Genomic DNA, 13,530 nt, shown 5'->3' with positions numbered 1-13,530 from the left:
ACCATGGTTCCACTGTAATTGCTTTGGTTCACTTCATTTGCAGGAATCACCAGTTTACCAGCTCCATGATAAGTAAAGCAGCCCCAAACTGTAAGTGATGCTGGGTGTTTGACAAACTTAAAGGTGCACATAGGATCAAAGGTGTTACTGCCCAGCGTACAGTACACTTGTGATGAAGAATTCCCAGTGACAGTAAAAGTTGCCTCATCACTCCATAGCACAGTTTTCCACTGCTTGTCATTCCATGCTAGGTATTTCTTGCAAAATTGGGTTCTCTTGTCTTTCTGTAGTGCATTTAACAGTGGCTTTTTGTGGGCATAGTAACTCTTGTATCCCAAGTTATCATGGAGCATCTGAAGGACACTCCTCAGAGACATCTCCCAGTAATAGTGAGTTTTTTTTTTTTTTTTTTTTTTTTTTTTTTTTACATTCAATTCCTGTGCAGTCATCTTTGGATCCTTTAAAACTTGCTAAGAAATAAGTGCATGGATTTTCAAGGTCTTCTTACGAAGCCTCCCAGACTTGGGAAGTGAGGAAGTGATTGCAGCTGCTTCCCTGACATCCTTGAACCTTCTCACCAAGCAAACACTGGATTGTCCTCAGCTGTACTCCTGTTTGATGTGTTATAAATGGGAGGTTGTGGCCAGCTTTGTGTAAAGTTACCACCTTCTTTTGTTTATTCTAATTTTGGGTAAATTGAGAAGGTGGTAGGAAGAAAAATAAAGGCTCTATTTGGCTCTGCCCTAGGGCATCACAAACATATCCTCTTTCTATCACAGGCAAGCAGTTACTCTGAGTCTTACTACCACTGATTAACCATGGGCAGTAGAGTATTTAGAGGTTGCCAGTTACTGGTGTAAATGTGTCGCGCAAATGCTTTCCAAGGAATGAAGTCGTGAGACTCCTTCACTTAATGCAAAAATAAAATTTTGTTGGCCCTTTGGCAACAAAACTTTTGCACATACTGTACACTTATACAGGCCTGGAATGACCTAGGTTAGTGAAGATGTGGTTATGGTGGATGATGTGCATATATTTAAAGAGAAATTTGACAAATATAGATATGGAGACAGTTTAGTTTTGCTTGGACCCTGTACAATGCAGTTAGATAAATTCACACCCACAGACATCAGTGGAATATGTTTCTATAAAATTTGTGTGCCTGATGCATTCACACTTTCAGAGCAAAAAAGAAAGCATTGAGCTTGACTCAAATATATATATAGCAATACAGTTAGGTGAACATAATCACGTATCCTTCATTATTTTTTTTATTAATACTATCCACTTATTTTGTCAGTATTAGTAACAACATTGAAATCATATTTGTAATTTTTTGTTTTAATATGCAGCTTTTTACAGTTTGCTTTCACTTCCTCTTGCCATGAGAGGTTTACATTGTAGTGTCAGGTGCTTTTGTATTCCACAAATATTTACTGTATCACTTAGGAATTTACCATACTTTCTTGGTGTCTTATGCTTTGCGGTACAGTATTACAATTTATCTTACAACTTGTCTATTTGTGAACTTTGCTTTTCTTCTTTTGGTAAAGTATTTAATTTCCATTTTGTTTTGCTGCATTTTAGTGACTCATCCTGTCTGGTATAGACATGATGCCACTGCCATACACTCAGTGTTTTTTACTCCCCTTTTAAAAAATTGTGTGATGATCAAATTGAAATCTGTTTTAACAGTTTCTTCTATTGAAGATCATTTGCAAAAGTTAGCACATGTACTATATACAGTACTTGTTTCTCAGATGTATCTAATGAATTGCAGGGAACTGAACTTTATATGTAGTTTGATGTCTCGCATAAAAAAATCACAACTACAACACTTGCCTACTACAGTACTTAACTACAGTAATTGTAGCAGATACAATATCTTTACATATTTTTTTGTTGTAGAATCCATATCACAGTTAGGGATGTTACGTGGATATTATTCATTAAGTGATCTTATCATCATCTACGCTTACACTGTGAAGGTTGAACACTGATATGTTTCAGGTTGGATCAGCAACCATCCACAGCGGGGCACGGTCATCCCAATCGCAGCCCTCCTCCCAGGCCTCCTCCCCCATACCCATTCGTTCAGACCTTGGCTCCTCTGACATGAGCACCTCAGGTAACTTCTGAATGTACTGTGATAATGCTTGCTGATAAAAGGCTTCATTTATTAGTGTTATTGCTCTAGGGATATTTTGTATGATCTTTAAAAACATTTTTCATTGTATATTTCTTTGAAAATATTTTTTATTGTCCATTTTGTTTTGTTCATTGTATTTGTTAGGCATTGTTATCATCTTTATGCTTTAATTTCCCTTGCTGCTGTTGTTTTTTGTGATGCAACTTTTGATACCCAACTTGTGCTTTTCTTCCTTTTAATTTTTTTTTTGCTTGATGGTATTTATTTTGACAATTTATTTTGAGGTCTTTTCTAGTAAAATACCATAAATTGCTACTTACATACAGATATGGCTGTATGCAGTTCTGAATGTTACTGTTCCATATATTGAAGATGAATGTGTGGAATGACCAAGACCGAAACAGTGAAACACACCTACAATAAAAGCTTCCATATGTCCAGTTTACACACTATGATCCTTTGAATGTTACAGGTTATCAGTCCAGTAACCAAACTTTGTTGATTGATCTGGAGGACTCCTCAGAGCACCCCAGCACCACCACCCAACCTCACATCAAGACCATGGCCCCTAGCAAACCCCTGGTAAGGCTGCTGTCCACTAAAGTTTTCATAGTTGTTACCATAATTCTTGCAGAGAACCCACCTAGGTTTTGTGCAGTATAGGACTCTGTAGGTAATGTGTGGCAATGTGATTCCTTTTAGAATGTTCTTTATTATGTGATGTAGTACATTTGAACTAATCTTCAGAAAGCAAAATTAAAATGATGAAAGATGACAAAGAAAGGAATATGGTGAAATTAACCACTGAAACTTGCAAAATATAACAAGAAATAGATAAGGCTGAATTATATATGGTATCTTTCCTGCAACTAGTGGAGAGTAATTTGCTGATCTATTTCATAATCATATTCCCTTGAAAATGTTGCATTGATTCTAGTAAGTACTGTAAATAATAATTTGTTTAGATTCTCATTATATATTGTCATTCTGAATTGAGCACTGCTGCACATTCCCTCCTTTGTGTTCAAAGATTCCTAAGTACTGTAGTTAGTCGTAAGATGGAGTAGCATATCATAGACAGCCTCAGGTGGCCAACAGCTTCTATATCTGGACCAGTCAGTAGATGGCCCATTCAGCTCACACACTACTGTACCTGAATCAATCACTTAGAGAGTAGGCAGCACATAGGCTGTGTAAGTAAGACAAAGGGAGTGTGCAGGTGAGAGGACACATAGAATCAGGCAGAAATACTTTTTCCTCTCTCTCTAACTGTTGAATTGATAGAGAATAAAGGTCTCCTGTTTCATCCCACCTACACATTCCATTCACTGGCTGGCAACAGTTATCATTGGTATTATTTAGCCTATTGGTGGATTAGATAAGTTGTACATTCAGTAATCTCACTCACAATATTGTAATGCAACCAAAAATTCTCAGAGTAGCATATCAAATACCTCTTAGAGCAAAGTCTTTGTTCCCTCTCCCTTGTTTTAGGTTTTAAAAAGGACATAGAAGGGAGGAATTAACAGGGAAGGAAGAAGGAATCACTCATCAAATCATGAGGTAAAACTAGAGAATGGAAACTAGAAGATCCCCAGATGGTATGCACATTGCACTGAAGGTTGTTGGCAGCATTACAGTGTGAGATGAGATCTGCACTGCACATGTAGTCTTGTGTAATTGACATATAATGAAGGAACAAAAGTTAACCAGAACACACCATTAACTTAGTAGTGTTTATTGTCTCAAATTAAATAAAGAAAAGCAATATTAGTATGCTAGTTGATGCAGTGTTTTACTGAAAGAAAACTAGTTTCTGCAGGCTAAGTGAATCTAGAAGCCATGCTCTGAGACTCTTTCTCCTTGCAGACCAGTTGATTGGTGCACTTATATCACTTCACCAAAGTTTTATTTATGTATTCTTTTTTAAGACATTTTCAGTCACATTATTAATTAGCTTTGCCATAAGCTACTCTGAAAATATTGGCATACAAACAAGATCTTGACCAAAACTTAAAAACTAAACAGCATAAGTGATTTATATGAACACATTCACATGGCTGTCAACATGGGTGAGATCTCAGTGATGCATGTCAACAGCTGTGTGGATGAATTCATGTAAATAATATGTTGTTTGTTCCCACAGTTTTTTTTTTCTGAAGAGTTAGTACTTTGGCATTATTTTTGTATTGATATTTTTTAAAACCATGAGGCTAATTGAAAATGTGATTGAAAATATTTGAATTAAAAAAAAAAATCAAGAAGTGGCAAATATCAAAGAAAAGAATTGATTATGTGGCAGGAGTACATTAACATTAATGAGCTGCCCTCCTGAAGGGGAGGAGGCAGAGGGTGTAGAGGGTGTAGTTTCTAGATTACCTTAACCCAGTGCAACTATAAATTGTGTAGAAGGACATATTGACTAAATGTACTAAATAGTTATATCTGTATTATATTACTAATGGCATATTTCTTTTTGTGTAAAGAATAGCAAGGACCAGGTAGCATAGAAGGCAAGTAGCTTAGCTTTGTCCTATTTCTACTTAATAATTCATTGTTGGCCCTCCTATTTTTGGTCTCCTCCTCCTCCTCCTCCTCCTCCTTTTTTATTTCCTGTATTATTTTCACTCTGTTTAAAGTCTTTTGACACACACACACACACACACACACACACACACACACACACACACACACACACACACACACACACACACACACACACACACACACACACCATAAACAGTTATCAACATCACATTATCTGTTGTTGTAGGGTATACAAATAGGTTTTTCACAACACATGACATTTTTTCAATTACATGGCTTTTCTTTCATTCACTTGCCTTGTATGTATAGGCAGTGACTGTTCTCCTTGAAGTGTCTGACATATCCTCCTGGAAGATACAGACCTGGATACTCTGTCTCTTAGAGATTCATGGTATTTTTGGTAACTGTGGCAAGCAGATGCCACACCTCCTTGATGTAGCTGTTATTCAGTTACTATTTAGCGAAGATAAGAATAAATCTTTTGATGAGGTAGGTAACTGTAATAATGATGCCCCTGTAGATGACAGATAAAGATAAGTATTATGTGTATAGTGGAGAAATGTTGAGAGGACAGTTACAGGATTTGAGCATGTTAGGATAGGAATGAATAGAGACTCTTCTGTGGTGGCCATCCTATTCTTAGTAACAAACATCAGATATTGGTAGAAATATATTCCTCTGGATATATGAAACAAGGGAGTCGGGTGGCTGTGTGGTGCAGTGCTCAGCTCAGCTCACAGCCTAAAAGTTGGATGTTCAATTCTGGTCCGTGGCAGTTTCTTGGTGGGAGAGATAAAGTAGTGTTATATCCATACTTTTATTTTTTGCAGTAAGTATTATTGGTATCCATTGCTACTATAGATAATGGTGAGAAATAATTCTTGGGATCAGAAAATATGATACTTTAAATCATCAATATTTATGCTAATTTTCAAAAATATGTATTGTAGGAGAATTAATACATTAATTATTTCATAAAGTAGTAGTGCATTTTAAGTTTTAATTATATCTGTTTGACAGACGTTGCGTGTTGCCTTAGGAATGGCTGAGTGTATGTGGCAGAGTCTTGGTTCACATTGTGAGGATGAAATTGTCATTTGAGTGGTTGATTTAGCCTAGAACTTAGAACCAGTGTGCACTGATAAACAATTGCACTTGAACAGATGAACTGGAGTGAACTGAGCTGAAGTGCATAGAATAATAAAGTGAGATAGTTTAGTGGAATGTTATAAACACTTCCAACACTCATGTGTGTCTGTGTGTGTGTTTGTATGAGTGAGAACCTGTAGTACTTATTTTCAGTTTCCCTGACTCTGTCTTGGTAATTTTGCTTCCCATGAGCATGATAACAATGTTTCTGTGCTGATGCACTTGTCTGCGGAGAAGTTTGATTATTGTTACTTTTGTAAAATATGTGCAAATTGAATATACTGTAATCAGAATCCTCATTGAATTGTGGGATACAGAATAATTTTTAGTTGAATAATTTGGCTCCTTGTAAATGGATAAATTTTTTACCAAAATACAAAATCAGTTTGCTACTTGTAAAACAGGCCTAGAATACATAGACCAGTCAGTGGCTGATATGATCACCCAATGAATGTCATTGTTAACAGTTTTGTATTACTAAGTGACAACATTACCAGGACAGAGTGTGTGGCACAGACTGTATGTAGTGTAGTTGATGCAGTAAACTGAATTTCATTAAGCCACTATTTCTGTCACAAAACGATTTAAAATTTTCAAATTTAGTTAAAAAATCATGGATATTTTATGATCATGACTCCTCTGCCTCCATTCTTGTGGATCATTTCATGCCAGTACCTGTGTTCAGGAGACAGCACTTGCTTTACTAATATTTAAGCTATGCATGACAGTTTCGTACTTGTCTCCCTTTGTTCTTCCATCATCCTTTACCAGAATGTCTCCTTTCTTCACACTGGTACAATACAGCAATAGTTTAATGGAGTTGCTAGACTGAAAATATACTGAATATTATCAAATATGTACCTGCTTACCACTAAAGGTATGTATCTTTCATGAGGGACAATAATTTTTGCTAATCACTCAAACACGTATGTGAAGTGTGGGTTCACTTCACTGCATATTTGGCAATAGTTGAGTATTTCTGTCCAACACTGGTAATGTAAGAAGAATGGAAGTCATGTGACACCAGTGTAAAGGATTGTTGTAGTCATACTATTAATTAGCTTGAGTGACAATTCTCTCTCTCTCTCTCTCTCTCTCTCTCTCTCTCTCTCTCTCTCTCTCTCTCTCTCTCTCTCTCTCTCTCTCTCTCTCTCTCTCTCTCTCTCTCTCTCTCTCTCTCTCTCTCTCTCTCTCTCTCTCTCTCTCTGTGTTTTACCTGCCTGTGATATATTACTGAAGATTATCTTTCTGGGCCATATCCTTTGATTCTAATTCCTAGGTAGTGGTAAGGCAAAGTAAGGTTGATAATGTAGTCTACAGCAAGCCCTTTTTAAAATTATATATGTAATATAGTGATGTGACATTTAATTCATTTGTCACATTCACAGTAATAAGATTAAGCTCATTAGCACAATTTGATAAGGCTTATATATTACCTAAGAGAAATGAATGATGCCTAATTGGTAAGAAAAATTATTTCACAGGTGAATCATGACTTACAAGTGAATTCTCTTCTTGAAAAAACTCTGCAAAGAAATTTTTTCAACAAGAACTATCATAGATTTTTTTTATTATACTGCATTTTACAGTGTTGTTGAGTTAACTTTATGAAATATTTACTCAAGTTGGGATTCCGTCTAAGATCAAGATAAAGAACAAAATTACTTTATTTTAACTTCGAGAATGTATATCTCATAAGTGAATCAAGCTTCGCCTGTATGCAAATGCCTCATGTGTAGTGTTAAGAATGGCTTGCTGTGGAGTGAGTTGCAGCACACACAGCACTGTGTGTGTGCATGTGTCTGTGAGTGTGTTCTGGCTGGCACCACTAACCCTCCTGTGACTCCCAAACAGAACACCCTTGATGACCTCGACGATATTAGTGATGGATTCTCAAGGTACGTTTCCCTCCTCGTTATTTATACATATCTGTATCATAAATTAGAAAGAGCAAGAATTTTCAAACTGGTATAATTAACACCTGTGATAGCCACAAATCACACACATATTTCAAAAGTAGGGAGTCAAAATGGATGTGAAAATTGTTTCAAGACCTTGTCACTATATTCCTTTGTTCATTGTAAAAAAAATGTAATAAAAATGAATTGGTGTATTTGCTTTTTTGAATGATTGAGTAATTTCAAAGTTACTATTTATTCTCTTCTACTGGTTTGGGAAAGCATGAATGCTTTGTATTTGATATAGAATGTTAGTAAAGATATCATGTCTTTATCAATCATTATTGCCATGATTATGTCCATTTCCTGAATAATGAATATTTTTCCATTTTGAATAACAGAAGAGAATGTTGTGACATATTGGTAAAACATTTACTATAATCTATCCAGAAAGATTGCAATTACATAGTTTACCTTCTAGCATCACAAATCAACTTTTTTGTATTAAGAAAGCAGTTTAAAAATATTTTCTTGTGCTCATTGATATTTAAGCATCAATTTTGAAATCTGCATACTGCATTAAGAAATTAACTTATACAAAATTTTCAAACATAAATTCTGCATTTCAGAGTGTCATAAGTTAATATCCTTTAGTTCAAAGAGACAGATTCTTACAGTATTTCAGTGGTAAACCAAGGTTAAAATAGTCATCTTGATGCTTGCAGATTAGCTTTAAGGCGCGGAAATCCACCCCAGCCCCTGACTGGGATGAGCCATCTGGGACTGGCCGATCTAGGTCTTGCAGCATTCACGGGTCACCAAGCAGCTTCTCCGACCGAGAATGGCTTCTGGCCATCAACTAGTCCCTCCCAAGCTGTCTCACCCCTGGCCACATCCCCTTCAGACCCATGGGGAGGCCTAGGTCAATCCCCCCCTGAGGCATGGGAGATGTTCTCACGCTCACCCAACACTGCCTTCCTGCACTCCTGCCAGTCTCCGCCTTCATCCTCAATGTTTTCCACTACGCTGCTCTCACCTCCCCATCCTATTAAGTCAATTCCTCCAGTTCAGTCACCTCCTCCTGTTCAGTCACCTCGTCCTGTTCATTCGGCTTCACTGGTAGTGCAGTCAGCTTTGCAGTCACCTTCCCCAACAGTTCATTCGCCCTCAGACACTAACCCCTTCCCTTTTCCCACATTTTCCACACCAGGAGACTCCAATGATCCCTTCTCTATGAAAGAGTCCCAGCAGATATGTCACAATAACTGGCAACTCCCTTCCACACCCCTTTCACCTGTCAGTCCCAATGGGAAAGAGAGGCCCAACCTTCCCACCACCAATCCCTTCATTGCACCTCCTGCCCCAGTAAAAGAGATGGCTAATGGCTCCCCACAACCACCTATGGAGTGCCCCAGGGTGGTGGTTGCTCCAGGAAATAGTGGTTGCAGCCCTGGTCGTCTTGTGTGGACTGCAGACTTGTTCAGCGGCTCCAAGAATAAAGACGTCATATGTTCTTAGTTTAGTATATTGGAGTTTTTTGTACTGGAAACTTTTATTTTGAATTTGTTATATTATATATCATGTTTCAGTAACTTTTCTCTGAGTTTATTTCATGTATTAGCTTGTTGTTGTGATGCATGATGTGAAGCCTTTTGTAAGGAAGGAATACATTAATGCATCTTCATGTCCATTCAGCACAAGAATTTAATGTCCCACATGGAGACACTTCCTGTTCTCAAGATGCCTCAGCCAGACACTGTCTACTCTCTGCCTTTTCAGTTATATTTTTATCAAACATCCATTTCTGATATATAGAGGTAGCAGTCAAGTATGAAAGAAAAAAAAAACAAAGGGATGTGAAAAACTCAAGATACCATTGTCACAGATCTTGACACCCTTTATTGGAGTGTTTACTTCTGTGAAAATGATGAATATGAACAAAATATGAATATCTATGTAAGGGTGCCATGATATTTATTTACCATGAGTGGCAACTTTTTTTCCCTGTATTGGAATCCTATGTTCTGCTTCATTCTTGGATGCCATCTATGTTTGAGAAATGGCTATATGTATAAAAACACGTACAAAAGAAAATACCACAGTGAGGTAGTTTAAGTCATGTGCAAAGTTTCTCTGATAGTTATGCACAGAAATAACATTTATCAGTTTTGTATACAAAAAGGCCAGGAATGTGTAAATGCCCCTAGCTGCTGTAAATTGCAGTTACAATATGTTATGGAATCTTTCATCATCACCATAGATATTTAGATTTTTCATCCTTGTTAATTATTTCTGCAAGTTAGGAAGAAATTGTGTGTTTGTGTGTGTGTGTGTGTGTGTGTGTGTGTGTGTGTGTGTGTGCGTGCGTGCGTGCGTGCGCGCGCAAGTGAACACATAGATGTATTTGTATATATGGGTGTATGAGTGTCTTGTGTGCTTATCTAGTGAAGGATTTAATGCCATTGTTAAGAGGTAGATAAATGACTTCCATTGTATAGTATTATAGAGTAGGGCTTGAGGTAAACTATGGTATATGACCTTCAGAGGCTTGTGCTGTTCAGTCTTCCTCCAGTATGACACATTTTAATTTTGTATACAACCTTTTTTCAATTCCTGTGTCAAAACAATCTTGTGTCTTGTGCAAATGTGTGAAGGGATTTGATACAGCACTTACTCACCTACATGCACCTTGAATCTGAGTGATTTCCTGTCCACCCTTAAGTGTGTAAGAAAAATGTCACTTTTTTTCAGTCACTGTGTATAGATGAGTAATGAATGATGGCTGTTGTCTTACAGCGATCTTGTTTCATCTTCATACTGTTACCTATATTTGTGTGTGTGCTTTATCTGTTTGTCACAAGTACTTGCATTTAGTCCATTGCTAACAAATCACCATTCCTGAGTCTTGCATTTAGTACTCCAGTGTCCTGATTCCACCTTCTACTCATCTGTCTTTGAATATTTACATTTTTATTGTTAGTTTTTGGCAAGTGTTTTACAAAATGATCTTCCACCTCTTGACTTTTGATGATGCTCTTAATAGCAAGATGACTATTTGAATATTGTTTAAAATGTGGTTAAGATGTTTAATGGGAATTAAATCCCACACTTCACATATGTGAATCTGAATCTGTCAGTCATTTATTTGCATAATAGTCATAGCATGAACTGGATTATTACTTATAGATAAAATCTTTTAATCTGAAATTGCCACAGTAAGCATGTATATTTGCCATGTTCTGCCTACGAGATCAGTCATCCATTACTCCTTTCCTCTCTTCAAACACCTCAGAGTAGAAGAAAGTGTTCTTGTTGGAAATATATCATGGCATTGTGAAGTGACCCTAGACTGCATGAGGGCAAGTTGATACCATTCTTTGTACTTAAGACTCATCTCGTGATGGTGGTTGCACCCTCAGGATTTGCACTGCAGTGTGTTGTGACTTAATTTTGCATCAGGTGGATATTATGGATGAATGCAAAGTATAAGTTAAGGTATATATGTATAGGATATAAAAATGCACAAATGTAGGTATACATTTCACACATCAAGTATCTTATGTCAATGTGTGTGTATATAATATATATATATATATATATATATATATATATATATATATATATATATATATATATATATATATATATATATATATATATATATATATATAATATGAGAGCACAAAGATGTAACTGTATCCATGGGAGAGCACCAGTGTATATTGTTAGGATTCATATGACGTCCTGATAGAATTTATAAATGAGCAATTTGAGCATCTTGTGTCTAGTGTGGATGAGTTTAGCTACTGCTGTGTGATGTGTTCAGTTGTTGTTGTACTTTGTTGTGATGTTTGTTTTGAATATTTCTGTGATAGTAAGGTGCCCAGTACAAGTTGTTTGTGTGTGTGTGTGTGTGTGTGTGTGTGTGTGTGAAATGTTTTAGGGTAACTTTTTTAGCAGATTTAAAGCAGCAGTGTTCCTTTGAGGATCTGCATCTGCCATGTCTTGGTGTCTTAACAAGACAGTTGAAAGAATTTCATACAAGGAAAAGTTTTAGGAGTGTTGACATAAGTGATGGGATCAGGTATTAATTTGCTTATGTTACTGACTCACTTCACTGGTTATTTGGCTTAGTAGAGTCTATTATGTTGCAGATTAGTTAATTTTGCAACATATACTCAACTGTTACCAAATAGTATCAAGTGTGCACGACAAAGGCCAGCAATGAAACACGGTAGTATTTTAATACCTCCATTTGGAAGATGCATCCTCAGATCAACACTTGCATGGTGTTAAAAGGTGTGTGTGTGTGTGTGTGTGTGTGTGTGTGTGTGTGTGTGTGTGTGTGTGTGTGTGTGTGTGTGTGTGTGTGTGTGTGTGTGTGTGTGTAAATGAGTGAGAATGTGCAGAAAAAAAATAAAATTTTATTAAAGTTAAATGTGATCTGCTTCAGATACTTATGGATATTATAAGACTAAGCAGCTTTAACTTTTGCTGCTGCTGGATACTGTGAGTGCATGCATATGTGTGTGTTTGATGGTAGGCAAAACGTTTGAGGCTCAGCACCTGGGATTTTGCACCAAATTACAGGGTGGTGATGGTATGTAGCTATTGAATCCAACATTGATGTCAAGTGGAGAGCTGGAGGGCTTACAGTGAACAAGGTGTGTGTGTCTGTGTGCGCGTGTGTGTGTGTTTCATTTTGTATCTCCATCACATTGTGTATATGTAGTATGTATGTATGTTTTAATGTGGTTATGGTGTTGGATTTTGTTTGTTGTGGTCAGGTGAAAACTCTGGGTACAAATTGTAAACACAAAGAAAAAAGAGGGACTGTGTGAAGGATCCTTCAATAAAAGCTTAATGTAAAGTTTTGGATTAAGAGAATCATGCATATACATTGTTTTCTTATCCCTTCCAGAATTGAAGTTTAGAGAATGCCAAGCAAAATGACCCAAGGCCACTAAGAAAGTTTGCTTGCTCCTTACTGATAAATCTTTTGCATTGCTATCTTTTATGGCGGGTATTAAAATATATTTTCATTATTTATTAATTAACATAAAGCAATGTGTTGTTCTCCTTACTTCAACATGTACTCCTTTCTTATACAGCCACATGGCCTCTGAAGCCAGGTACTTTTGACTTTACTTATACTCTCCATAGTAGATGTAGAAGGAATATTTCAATGCCAGATTTTTTTTTTTTTTTTTTTTTTTTTTCATGAAGCCAACAAATGTTCCCAAGGTCTGCCTCTCTAGTTAGGGTTCATGTGTATAAAGTGACAAGACAGTCAAGGCCAGCCAAACTCCACATAAGCTTTGGGGGATCATCTTGGTCTAAGTGGTCACCTGTCAAACTCGTACTGTACCTGGTTAACAATTACCAATGGCATTTCTCACGGCCAATTCATCATGTCCCGATAAATTATTCACTGTTTCTATGTATGAGGTTGTGGTCTGTTTAGGAAAGACGCCACCTTTTGATTCAGCTTTATCTCCATAATATAGTTCTAGTGGTTCTGTGCTGATCCCTCCTATTTTCCCCAACCTTGTAAAAGAAACCTTTTAACATATTTATCACTTTCCTAATACAGCTTTATCTCCATATAGTTCCAGTATGTACTGTGCAGTTGTCTTCATCCTTTTCTTCCCATTATGACATTCCTCCCTAATTATGGTTATTACTGATGCCATAAGGTAGCTGCTCTGGTCCTCGCACCTGTCAACCAGATCTCTGAACACAATATAGGGTGTTCAGTGGTCTTCACTCCCCCATAAAACCTGCACC

The 13,530-nt window shown here is 36.9% G+C and overlaps 1 protein-coding gene across 5 annotated transcripts in view; it reads left to right on the top strand.

Moving 5' to 3' along the window:
- The window catches only part of LOC135113839 (low density lipoprotein receptor adapter protein 1-B-like), a 75,798-nt gene extending 63,159 nt beyond the window's left edge, over positions 1-12,639 (top strand). For 2 of the 5 annotated variants that reach the window (XM_064029464.1, XM_064029460.1), the window contains exons 5-8: positions 2,011-2,128; positions 2,622-2,731; positions 7,700-7,743; positions 8,469-12,639. In XM_064029464.1, coding sequence (XP_063885534.1) covers positions 2,011-2,128; positions 2,622-2,731; positions 7,700-7,743; positions 8,469-9,261 — 1,065 coding nt within the window. In that variant the 3' untranslated portion in view covers positions 9,262-12,639. Of the gene's footprint in view, positions 1-2,010; positions 2,129-2,621; positions 2,732-4,635; positions 4,663-7,699; positions 7,744-8,468 lie in introns of all 5 variants that reach the window. The other 3 variants (XM_064029478.1, XM_064029483.1, XM_064029470.1) reach the window with 3 other exon arrangements.
- Positions 12,640-13,530: the final 891 nt, after the last annotated feature.

Source organism: Scylla paramamosain, chromosome 2 (assembly GCF_035594125.1).
Source record: "Scylla paramamosain isolate STU-SP2022 chromosome 2, ASM3559412v1, whole genome shotgun sequence".
NCBI classification, from domain to species: Eukaryota; Metazoa; Arthropoda; class Malacostraca; order Decapoda; family Portunidae; genus Scylla; species Scylla paramamosain.
The sequence above is the reverse complement of the archived record's forward strand: the minus strand, read 5'-3'. Positions and strand labels throughout refer to the sequence as shown.